The 12,459-nt window shown below is 45.6% G+C and overlaps 1 protein-coding gene across 1 annotated transcript in view; it reads right to left on the bottom strand.

The window, feature by feature from the left end:
* Window positions 1–641: 641 nt before the first annotated feature.
* Window positions 642–12,459, bottom strand: part of Vwa3a (von Willebrand factor A domain containing 3A) — a 65,807-nt gene continuing 53,989 nt past the window's right edge. Inside the window, exons 26-34 of the mRNA XM_029479335.1 lie at window positions 12,125–12,262; window positions 10,734–10,842; window positions 7,254–7,398; window positions 6,756–6,900; window positions 5,956–6,107; window positions 4,311–4,434; window positions 2,416–2,513; window positions 1,895–1,960; window positions 642–1,519 (exon numbers count right to left, since the gene is read on the bottom strand). Coding sequence (XP_029335195.1) covers window positions 1,909–1,960; window positions 2,416–2,513; window positions 4,311–4,434; window positions 5,956–6,107; window positions 6,756–6,900; window positions 7,254–7,398; window positions 10,734–10,842; window positions 12,125–12,262 — 963 coding nt within the window. The 3' untranslated portion in view covers window positions 642–1,519; window positions 1,895–1,908. The remainder of the gene's footprint in view (window positions 1,520–1,894; window positions 1,961–2,415; window positions 2,514–4,310; window positions 4,435–5,955; window positions 6,108–6,755; window positions 6,901–7,253; window positions 7,399–10,733; window positions 10,843–12,124; window positions 12,263–12,459) is intronic.

Below are 12,459 nucleotides of genomic sequence, written 5' to 3'. Positions count from 1 at the left end.
TTAGGTAAGCTCTTGACCAGCTGAGTCACAGCTCCAGCTTATGTTGGGTTTGTGCCTACCATTGTTGATGGATTTGATACATCTTATTGAATGTCATAGTCATAGCTTATGCTCTTTCCACTGAATCAGAGTTTGCCACTATCCAAATACGCTATATTTGTTTGCACATTGTACCATGATTGGACATTGTGATTTCCAGTTTTGAACTTTTACAAATCAAGCTACTGGACACATTCTTGCATCCACACCACACCCATTTCCCTTAGAGTGGGATGGTTCGGTCACACAATAGATGTGGTTTGCTTTACTAGAAATAGCCAGATTTTCAAAGTGGTGAAAATAGACATTTTCTTTCCCTGACCCTCATTCCAGATATCAGTATCTCGATATTGACAGTCAAGCCATTGTTTTGTGTATGTAGATGCATTCCATAGTGATTTTAGTTTTTATTCCCATGGTGAGTGAGGCTGTGGAGCTCCTTGCCATTGTTCCTTTACAGTAACAGGGCTGGGTTTTAGCCCAGCCTGGCCTGCAATGACCGATTCTCCTGCCTCCAAGTCTTAAGTGCTGAAGTTACAGGTGTGTGCTACTATGCCTGGTTTTTCTCTCTCTGCGCGCGTGTGTGCGTGTGTGTATGTGTGTGTGTGTGTGTGTTACTGAGGATTGAACCTAGAACCTTGGGCATGTTGGCAAGTGGGTCACACTTCTAAGAGGGTAAGCATTTTTGCATATTTCTTTCCCATTTGAGTTGCTCATTTTAAAAAATAAGCACATTATTTTCCACATTGAGCTTAAATCCTCTATATACTCTGAATGAGGTTTTTAAGAGTCTTATCACACTCAAAATTGTTCACACGCACACACACACACACACACTCATTACCAGTACTCAAGCATTTAAAACTAATTTTGACTCTATTAGCAAAAACAATTTTCACATTTTAGGAAATGTGTTAGCTGATCTAACACATGATGTCTCCACTCGTTGGTACTTAGCATAGCTGGGTTCAAAGGATGAAGTCTGATTTTCAAAGGCTGTAGTAGAACATTTACTCTGGACTGGGTCCATAGCAGCCTCCAATTAGCAGGTGATGGCGGTGGTAGTAGACTTGGCTCTTGGCTGCGTCTTTCGCCAAGCTAGGCTACTGGTACCTGGCTTGGGCCGTGGATGGGGTGGTAAGAAGTACAGGGAGGAGCCAGTAGAATGCACCTCATCTGGATGCTGTCCAGAGCTGGGCTGTCACATTCAGGTGGGTGCTCACTGCTTACCATGAGCCTGCTATATGGCAGGGTCTGGGAATCCATGGATGGTTAAGACAGCAGTTTCTTGGAGGAACTATGATCAAGAAGGCTTAGGACATTGGACAAGCATGGTGGTCTTCAGTGCTGAATGCCACAAGAAGCATAGTAGTCATGACAACCAGAAGAAGAGGAAAGCCAGAAGCATCAGATCTTCCTGGAGGTCCTGGATGGGTCCCAGGGACACCTTCATAGTGGAGTGATGCTATCTGAGCTGTGCCTTAACAGATAAGTAGGAGTCACTAGGCAGGAGGCGGGGGAGGCAAGAGGAACCAAGAGTGATCTTAGTCTAGTGGCTACAGTGCATGGTGTGTTGAGGAACAGGTCAGGCAAATGAGGTAGGCTCAGGAGGCCTCATACACAAATAAAGAGGCCTTCCTTCCCGCCCTCAGCCTTCAGAGTATCCTAGAGCTAAACATTTTACTTCCTGTATGCCATCTGGGGGTCACAGCTTTCTCTGTCTGCTCTGTCAGCGGTGCTCAGTGGGTAGACTCTGTGGAAATTATAATTCCTAATCCTTCTCAGTTCCATGTGTGCTTAAGGAAACATGTCCCTGACCCTTGGTGGGCACTGGGCAGGTATGGCATCCTCTTACCTGAGAACATGTCTCTAGCAAGAAGTAACCTTTGATTTCATGTTATTTTTCTTCAGGAGCTGGGATCTAGAAGGCAGAAAGTAAAGAAAAACAGACCCCTGGGGGTGGGTAACGAGGTGGTGGGCTGGGGAAAGACAAATACTGTATGTTTTCTCCTATGTGGATTTTTCTTTGAGACAAGGTCTCACCGTGTTACCCTGAAACTATGTAGACTAGGCGAGCCTTGAATTCACCTGCCTTTGTCTCCTGAGTGCTGGGATTAAAGGCATGTCCATTTGGGTGGTTAAAAATGTGGGAGAGGGGGGTTGGAGAAATGGCTCAGCAGTTAAGAGCACTGACTGCTCTTCCGAAGGTCCTGAGTTCAATTCCCAGCAACCACATGATGGCTCACAACCATCCTTAGCAAGATCTGACACCCTCTTCTGGAAAGTCTGAAGACAGCTACAGTGTACTTAACATATAATAAATAAATAAATAAATCTTTTTTTTAAAAAGTGGGAGGGGCAGCCGGACAAGCATACCTGAAGACCTGGGCTTGCTTGAGGAGATTTCTAGCCCTGGTGAACTCCTCAGCCAGTATCCTCAAGTCGTCGCCTTCAAACAGTGGCAACTTGGGATCCTGGGGGAAATGAATGTAAAATTCATTATACTAAATTAACTAGATGAGACCTGAAAATCTAAAGTTCTCAGAAGTGGTGATTAGAGAAAGTTAGATGTCGCCTCTCACCAGAGGCAGGAAGTCCTTGTGGGCCTCAGCTTGTGCATCTCCATGTATCCAGGTAGCCACCCTACACATGGGAGCGTTTGAAATGAGAAGTGTGAGAGGCAGCATGTGGGGGTGGGCATGGAGGTGGGGAGGGACCAAGGTAGTGTCCAAATTTCAGTGAGTTTGACTCTTCCCTGGGCCCGAGTGGCAAATGTGGTATGTACCTTACCCAAACTGCTGGCGAGTCAACAGAATAACTTCATTTCTTACGGTAAAATAGAGCTTCCTCGGAATGTTTTCAAAACATTACCTCCTGAAACTCCAGAGTCTTGCTCTAAACACAGACTCCCAAGTAACCAGAGCTTCGAGACAGAGAGGAGGCTGCCACCAGTATGTCACACCAGCAGGGTGGCAGCAGCTGCTCCTTCTCAGCATGCAGAACCCTTTGAGTAAGGGTGGCAGCTCATATCTCATTCTAGCACTAGAGAGAGGGAAGATCAGGAGTTCAAGGCTGGCCTCAATTACATAGTGAATCTGAGGCCAGCCTAGGCTACATGAGACCTTTTCTCAAACAACCAAGGCCTAGGGATCTGGAAATGGAGTTCAACGGAAGAGTGCTTAGCCAGGCTCTGCGTTCAACTTCCAGCACTTCTGAACAGCAGCAACCAAAGTTAAGCCAGGCATGGTGGCACACACCTGTAATCCCGGTACTGGGGAAGTGGAGGCAGGAGACATGAGACGTCAAGGCTAGCCTGGGCTACATACCAAAATACTTTCTCAAAAAACAAATATGAAAACAAATAAATAAGGCTCAGTGGTTAAGAGCACTGTTTGCTCTTCCAGAGGTCCTGAGTCAATTCTCAGCACCCACATGGTGGCTCAGGACCGGCTAGGATGGGATCTGATGCCCTTTTCTGGCATGCAGGTGTACATGCAACAGAGCAATCATTTGTAATATAAACAAAAAAGTTAAATACGTATACCATTTTTCTGCTAAATGGGAGGGGCTCCCCGGAACCTTTGACTTCTCTCAGTGTTTGTTATATAATAGCTCGCAGATGACTTCATTACATGTTGCTTACCCGATGAGCTAGATGTCTGTTTCAGAGAATAAATACTGAAGACAGGAGCCCCCAGAAATTAGAGCCCAGTAGTTCCAAACCACACCTCAGGGTGTGGCTCCACCCTTCATCTGACTTTGGGCACATGCCTCATCTTTTTGAGCTATTTGTCTATGTAAGGATGAGGATGTATGTATGGCTGATCCAAAGAGGCCATCGAGGTAAAGCAGTCCCACCTTCAAGGGGATCTGGCTTAGAGCAGCAGTTCTCAACCTGTAGGCTGCCACCCCTTTGGGAGTCAAACTACCCTTCCACAGGGGTCCCATATCAGACATTTACATACTGTTATGCATGTAGCAGTATTTTACATACTGTTATGATTCATAACAGTAGCAAAATGACAATTATGAAGTAGCAATGAAATAATTTTATGGTTGGGGGGGTCCCCAGAACATGAGGAACTGTATTGAGGGGCCCCAGTATTAGGAAGGTTGAGAGCCACCAGCTTAGGAGGATAGCCATGGAAATCTGCCCTTCCTGATCAGCGTTCCATGTCAAAAGAGAAGCAGAGCCCTCAGAAGGAAGCCAGTTCTTGTGGAGGCCTCTTGAAGCCTCCTCAGCAGATCCATATTTTTGGCTGATCGCTTACCCTTTCCTTGATGAAGCCTCTGGTGAGCAAACCTTGAATCCCACTGAGGGCCTTGTCGCTAACAGGGCAGTGATAACGGCCCCCACTGAGGGAAGCCAGCTCCCTCAGGAACTCAGTTGCTGTTCTGGAAGAGAGACAGAGGCTCAGGGATTCATAGGGGCTAGGAGGGACAAGCAGACCCCAGGACCACAGTGGAACTTAAAAGCCTTTTGTGGCTTAAGGGAAAGTGACCTGGTCATCGGGCCTCAGCTTATACTATCAAGACCAACGTCAAGTATCTTCAATTACACTCTCAGCTGGGGTATGCACACCCATCACTGTCAAATGTGGGTTAGGCTTAAAGGAACACAAATATGGCCCTTACAGAGTTTATAGTTTAGTCAGAGAGAGAAAATATGTGCCCAGATAATCGATTTTACTAACAAAGTTTATTTTTTACTGGAGATGGAACTAAGCCTCATGCATCAAGCACACACGCTGCAGCTGAGACATGCGTCAGCCCTTCTTTGAAGAGGCTGCATCTTGTGTGACATATGCTCTTTTAAGTGACATAAAAGTTGTCCTATCAAGATCAAGCCAGTTAGTGCCAGCACGGAGCGGGAGGGGCTCCAGAAGTCCTCCTCCTGGCTGAGGAGTTATTGACAGTCGATGGCTAGTCCAGGAGGAGGACATGGTGTGTGGCCATTAGTATGTTGCTCAGGCCCCAGTAGATGGTCTCATGTCCATGTATATACAGGCAGTAGAAACTGGACTCTGTGTAATATTAATAAAAAGGAAAGATGGGGCTGGAGAGATGGCTCATTAACCAATGAGCTCTTGTTGCTCTTGTAGAGGACCTGGGTTTGAGTCCTAAGATCCATGGTGGCTCACAACCATCTCTAACTCCAGTTCCGGGGGTATCTGAACCCCTCTTCTGATTTCTGAAGGCACCAAGCACTCATGTGGTACACATATCTACATGTAGGTGAAATATTCATACATATAAAATAAAACAATAGTTTTTAAAAAGAAAGAAAAAAAAACCCCAAGAAATTGAGAGGGAGATATTGTAGGGGCCTCAGGGAAGTGGGAGGTGGGGGTGGGACTAGGCACAGTCATTCATCTATACATGGATGACATTTCCAAAGAATAAATAACATTAAGAATTGTGCTATGGGGCAGGAGAGATGGCTCAGCAGTTAAGAACACTGACTGCTCTTCTGAAGGTCCTGAGTTCAAATCCCAGCAACCACATGGTGGCTCACAACCATCTGTAATGAGATCTGACTCCCTCTTCTGGAGTGTCTGAAGACAGCTATGGTGTACTTACATATAATAAATAAATAAATCTTAAAAATATTGTGCTATGTTAATGTTTTCTTCTCTAGTTTCTCCAAATATTCATAAATGCTTTCCCAAGAAAAGAAGGCCAGAAGGGAGAAGACAGCAGGATTCAAGAACTAGGGTACATCAGTTTAAGGCTGCAGAATGATGTAGGAGCAGCTTGTTGCTTAGTCAGTCTGGGTGAGGGAGAAGGCTTCTGTTTGTGGTGCCCGGGCCACAAATAAAGACAATACATCTCCTGATTCCCGTGTCTAAGGGAGGCTGTGCATTAGTGGAGGGCCACACTCTAGAGAAGGGAGCTCAGCTTTCTGCTGTTGCTCACCTGTCTGTGCTGGTCAGAGAGATAGTATGCACTTTCACGCCTCTCTCCTTCTGGAAGCTTTGGACAGTGTTGAGTATAAGGCTGCAGCTTGTGTCTGGCTTCCCATCAGTCAGGAGATACAGTCCTTGCACATCCTGAAAGCTGAAGGCTTTCTAAGAGAACATAGGAAGGTAGTCAGATCTGGGAATGGAGATTCTCTAGGAAGGGCAGAAAAGATGGCCCAACAGAGGAGACCTTGTCCCTAAGAAAAATGTGGCTGAAAAGATTTTATAAAATTAGCCATTAGGATTGAGATTCTGGGCTGCCCAAGATAAATTGCTTTCTATGCTAGCCTGGAGACCTGAACTTGATCCCTGGGAGCATGTGAAGTTGTAAGGCGAGAACCAACTCCGTAAAGCTGTCTGTCTTCAACACACATGCCATGCCATGTGTGCTCTACACAGATTATACAACACAGACACACACACACACACACACACAGGCACACTTGCACACACACTGAAAAGAAATGTTAAATAAAGATTGAGATTCCTCTTTCAGCCTATGATAGACCAAGGGAACTTGGAGTTAGGATGGGGAAAAAGGCCCATTTCCTATCTGGTTAGTCCTAGACAGGCCACCCAACCTCCCTAACCTTCCCAGTCTCCATCTGAAAGTGAGAGAGAAAGCCCTATGTCACTGAGCTGCTAAGAGAATGAAACGAAGTGACATGCTGTATGTCCTAAAGCATCATGGGCTACCGGCATAGGGTAGTGCCATCTCTGCGATGCTACACGGTAGGGTTCCCTGGCAGCACTTGCCGTTAACGCTGCTAAGACGGAGGTGCTCCCCTGGGCTTGCAGGTGGGACACCCACTGCATAGCCTTGTGACATGTAGCCTCTGTGCTTTCTACCAGAGTGTCCTGCCATAGCTGCAGGTCCTCTGCAAAGCTGAGCAGGTTGAACCTGGGAAGGAAGAAAGAGAAGGGGGCAGAAAGAAAAGAAAGGACTGGTTAGAACAGGCCAGTCCATGCTGAAACTGTGGATGTTAGCTCTGTGAGGATTGTTCTCTTGAGGACTCTACAGTGTGCCCAGACACTGAGGAAGGAGAGGGTAACCCCTTGAAAATGCTAGATGCAAATGTAAGTGGATGAACGTAACAGTGGAGCAAAATCCTGTGTTCTCTCCTCAACAGACTCTTCAAAAGAGCAGTTCTTGTTTCTGAAACCTCTCTGCTCCTTGGAACTGTGCTCAGCCTGGGAAACTAGGTAGCTGCTTTTTGATTTTCCAGACCCTATGCACCCCAGCCCTATACCTACCTTTTACAGTGCTTCCTCAGCTGCTCCCAAATCAGTAGAACGAGCTCTGTCTTCATCCACTGCAAGTGGGGGCCCATGGACCCCGAGGTGTCCAGCAGGATGCACACATTTCTTTCCAAGATGGTGCCAAATAGCCTGCGGCTCCCTGCTTAGAGATGGTGGCAGAGGCAGGGAAGGGGTAGGACATTAGTTTTCCTCATAATAGCTACAAAATGCAAACTCTCACAAAACTACTGTCTCTCTGATAATTGGTCACAAGTTCTCCACTGGGAGATGGCCCTGGGGTGGTGTTGCGGATGTCAGCCATCCAAAGGCAGAGCTAGCTAGCCTTACGAGGTTTGAGAGATTAAGATTTCAGCTCTAGGGGCCTGAGAGAAAGCTGGGGTGAGGGACTGGATGGAGACACCCACGGGGGCTGAGTAACACATTAAAATAAGTTGTTCTAGCTCAAGGAGAGTTCCAGAGGGCTAGCAACTTGCCAGGATCCTACATCTTAGAGCCTAGATTTTGTCTTGGTCCCCTAATCCACACTTTAGTCAGGCATCCTTTAACTTTGGTCTTCTGATTCTACAAGGCTGAACAGAGATGACACTTGGGAAGCAAGTAGCTGGTAGGACTAGTGTCACACTGGTGCTGACTGGGACAGCAGACGAAAACTGACAAATGGTTGGAAAATCAACTAGGCACTCACCTATAAGTGGACCAAGTTTGTTGGGCCTTGTTGCCCAGGGTATCCCAGGACTCATCTGGGTGTCCCAAAGCAATTCTGTCATAGGGACAATAAGAGGAAAACCAGCCTGAAGCTGGCAGGATGTTCTATGAGAATAGCCAGCCAACTGGTCAACCTTCCAAAGACCTCAACTACAAACTCCTATTTAGTATCCAGTGGCAGGAACACAGTGGGAGCCACCAAGCCCTGGCCAATTTCACCTCCCAAATCTCTCCTGCTCTGCCTACCTCATCTGTCCACATACCCCTCTACCTGGCCAGCTATGTTCCAAAAGGGTTGGACCCGGAAACCCTTGTTCCACTCATTCCCCAATAGTTTATCATCCGCAAAGCAATCAGAGCATTATTGCAAAAGCAACAAAAAATCTATTAGGCTTCCATTGTTCTTAGTAACTTAAGTGCATTGGCTGTGTCTCCTGCCAGGGGTGTGTGAGAGGGAAGGCAAATCCCAACAAGGCTACTGATTGAGCATCAAGGCCAAGAGGCCAGGCTAATATCTTGAAGTAGACAGGAAACGAAACAGACAGGAAACAATTTAGCTTTGCAGTCAAAGAGAGCCTTATGGAGCCTGCTGGCAGCCTATGTGGCATGCAGAGTCCTGTGTAAGTACATTAAGTCAAGCTTTCAATGCTCTCTACTGAATGTTCTCTACTTGGCTTCTACTTACCAACACTAACACCATCTTTGAACTCAGAGTTGTCCTGCTCAAGGCCTCTGCCCCAGCTTGCCTGCCTTTCTTTCTTTTGTTCTTTCTTTTGTTCTTTCTTTCTTTCTTTCTTTCTTTCTTTCTTTCTTTCTTTCTTTCTTTCTTTCTCTCTTTCTTTCTCTCTTTCTTTCTCTCTCTCTCTTTCTTTCTTTCTTTCTTTCTTTTGTTCTTTCTCTCCTTTCTTTCTTTCTTTCTTTCTCTCTTTCTTTCTCTCTCTCTTTCTTTCTTTCTTTCCTTTCTTTTGTTCTTTCTCTCCTTTCTTTCTTTCTTTCTTTCTTTCTTTCTTTCTTTCTTTCTTTCCTTTCTTTTGTTCTTTCTCTCCTTTCTTTCTTTCTTTCTTTCTTTCTTTCTTTTCTTTCTTTCTTCTTTCTTTTCTTTCTTCCTTTCTTTCTTCCATTCTTTCTTTCTTTCTTTCTTTCTTTCTTTCTTTCTTTCTTTCTTTCTTTCTTTCTTTCTTTCTTTCTTTCTTTCCTCTTTCTTTCTTTCCTCTTTCTTTCTTTCTTTCTTTCTTTCTTTCTTTCTTTCTTTCTTTCTTTCTTTCTTTCTTTCTTTCTTTCTTTCTGAGACAGGGTTTCTCTGTATAGCCCTGGCTGTCCTGGCTGTCCTTGAACTCAGAAATCTGCCTGCCACCACTGCCGGCCCAGCCTGCCTTTCTTCTTTGTCCAATAACCACTTAAACAATCTTCAAACATCACTCCAGGGACACTTTCTCTGATAATACTGTATTCCTCCTTTCCCTGAACTTGTCACTGCTGTCATATCAGACCTGTTTGTGACTCTTTGGTTAACAGCTCTCTCCTAGACAACACGATCCATGAGCCTAGGGACCCAGTTGATATTTGTCTTCCCTCTCACACATACTTGGCAGAAGTTCAATACTTCTTCATTGAATGAATGAATGAATGAACAAAGTTCACCCAGATGAGTTTGGGAATGAATGAGTGAATGAATGAATGAATCAATGAATGAGTGAATGAAGTACATGAGTCTGGGTGTGTGAGTCCTGGGGACTGAACTATGTGGCTTTGTACATGCTGGGCAAGCACTCTACCACTAAGCTCTAGCTCTGGCTCTCTGGTGAGTTTGCAATACAGGTGCTAGGGTGTGGGAGGTGTGAGCTCCTTACTACAGATGAAGGCACACGGTCATCGGCTGTTCTGAGTGGCTGGTGTGAGCTGAGAACAGGAATAGGTATACCCTCTCTACTTCCCCTTTGCCCTGTCCTAGCCTATGACCTGTCAATCACTTCTGATGACAGAGCTTAGGAGGAGAGTGGTTTTGGAAAGCAGCAGTCATGGCTGCCAGCCATGGCTACAGTCTATTTACAGCAGGCTTTCTGCAGAAGACTTGATTTAATGAACGTATACAGGACCCTGCATGGTAACACAGGCTGCCAGGAGGTCCATGAGGTTCTCTTCAACCACAAAGCTAAGTTGTTTTTTTTTAATCTATTTTATTTTCTGTCTACTTTAAATGTCACCCTGGCCTCCTGGCCTTGAGACTCAACCAAGGCTTGCCCTGGACCCCTGGCTTTCTGGGGTCTTCCTCACAAGTGCTGGGATTACAAGGTAACAACCACCACACCTGTAATTATAGTCATCCCTCTTCTGGAATGTGAGCCTGAGCCTCCTTGGCCTTCCCCTTCCATGTACCTTTCTTCGAGGAACCTTGGTATCCCAGGGGAAATGTAGAGACAGTATCTTGTGGGTCAGAACCCCTTCCATTTCTGCCTTTACAAAGGGCTTGCTTCTCTCATGACCCTCATTCCCTACCATCCTAACAGCTGTGGTCAAAACTGGGATGTCCTCATTCATGAAGAGGGAGGAAAGGAGGCAGACAGCTCCTGTAGGTAGCCTGGACGGGCAGAAGCTCTTGCTGGTTTCCGTCCACATTTCTGTCACCCTGTCTGACCTCTGGAGCCAGAGCTCATTCAGTATAAAGAGAATCAGTTGGCTAAGTCCACTGCCCAGACAGTCTTTAGGATTAACTTCAGCATTTCCTCTCAGCCCCTCCCACCTCTCTGGCCTGGCTGTAGTCACACTCACCAGACAGCAGCCAGTGCAGCCTCTGCACATAGCACCTGGTCACCTTCTCCATGCATGTGATGTATGTCTCCATCTCCCACAGTGTCCACTGGATGTGTCTCACTACTCCCTGGGAAAGGCAAGCAGAGGCTAATCTCCTATCCTATCAGTGTTGGTTCATAGTCTCAGCACCCCTACATAGTTTATGCTATTATAACAAGCGATCCTCAACATATTTTTCTGTATATGTGTGTATTTGTTTGCCTGCCTAATTTTGAAACAGGATCTCACTATGTGACCCAGGTTGGCCTTGAACTCATCTTCTTCTTTCTTCTGCCTCCCGAGTCCTGGGATTACAGGCAGAGACCATCATGTTTGGAGCAGTTTTGTTTATTGAAAAGTTATTTTTCTTTTCATTTACTACTAGATTCAATGGTTCTGCGAAGGAGAGGGAGGTGGGATAATGGTGCCATGATAAATGGAGTCAGAAGAATAGTAAAAACCGCACCGTCTCCAAGTTTTAAAATAAAATAAAAAAAAATCCTTAGTGAAAGGCTAGAAGGTCCTACATTTTAAACAGAAAGATGATCCTGGACAAAGAGGGGTCAGCATATGAAAATGACCCCAAGTTCTTTTAGTGGATAATTTTTTGGCTATTTTTAGTTTCCTCTGATGTTGATAACATGGTTTCAAAGGGCAAAGAGGAAAAGAAGCCAATTTTTACCTTGTACTGAAAGCACTTACTGCGTTCTCAGAACAGTGGGAAAGCCACCTCCTGGACAGAAAGCAGGGAGGAGACTTGTTCCCTCCTGCCATCCTAACAGAGCCATGGCCAGGGTTAGGTACTCTGGTGGCTTGAATGAGAATGCCCCACCCCAAGGGCTCTAAGGATTAGGAGGTGTGACCTTGTTGGTCTATCAGTGAAGTGGGCTTTAATGTTTCAAAAGCCCATGCCATTCCTAATTAGCTCTCCCTGCTTCGTGCTTGCAGATCAAGATGTAAACTCGCAGCTATTGCTCTCCTGCCTTGCCTGCCTGCAACTCTAACCCTCTGAAACTGTAAGTCCCAAATAGATTCTTTTCCCTGAAAGTTGCCTTGGTCATAGTTTTCCATTACGTTGATAGAAAAGAGACAGGTACCTATTCTTTGAGTGACTGCGCCAGCATGGCCTGAGTACTTAACGCTTGCTTCTAGGTCTTACAATCTACTCCAGAGTGTGGTCTCAGACCCTGGGGAATTGGATTTTTTTTTCTATCAGAATTCTGTATTTTCCATCAACTGAGGGAAGTCCTACTTTAGGGCGTGAGGCTATACAAGCAGGAATGGAAGTCAGTGTCCCCTGATCTCTCTACCACTAGCAGCTGACAAGAGGTAAGGAAGGAATGGGATGAAGAACACCACATGTGACTTACATTGATCTCTATACTGGGGAAGAGAGTGCAGTGTTCGTCCAGTGCTGGCCCCCGTACTGACTTATGATATCTACAGCTGGGACCAAGGCATTTGGAGAGCTCCAGCTTCAGTCTCTTCAGCCTGCAAGTGGCTGTCCACTGTAGAACAAAGTACTGTCAGGCCTAACGAGTGATTTACTTCATTTATTTATTTTTGGATTTTTCTTTCTCTCTTCTTATCTTTCTTTCTTTCCTTTCTTTTCTCTTTCTTTCTTCTTTCTTTCTTTCTTTCTTTCTTTCTTTCTTTCTTTCTCTCTCTCTCTCTCTCTCTCTCTCTCTCTCTCTCTCTTCCTTCC

Source organism: Mus caroli, chromosome 7, assembly GCF_900094665.2.
Source record: "Mus caroli chromosome 7, CAROLI_EIJ_v1.1, whole genome shotgun sequence".
NCBI classification, from domain to species: Eukaryota; Metazoa; Chordata; class Mammalia; order Rodentia; family Muridae; genus Mus; species Mus caroli.
The sequence above is the reverse complement of the archived record's forward strand: the minus strand, read 5'-3'. Positions and strand labels throughout refer to the sequence as shown.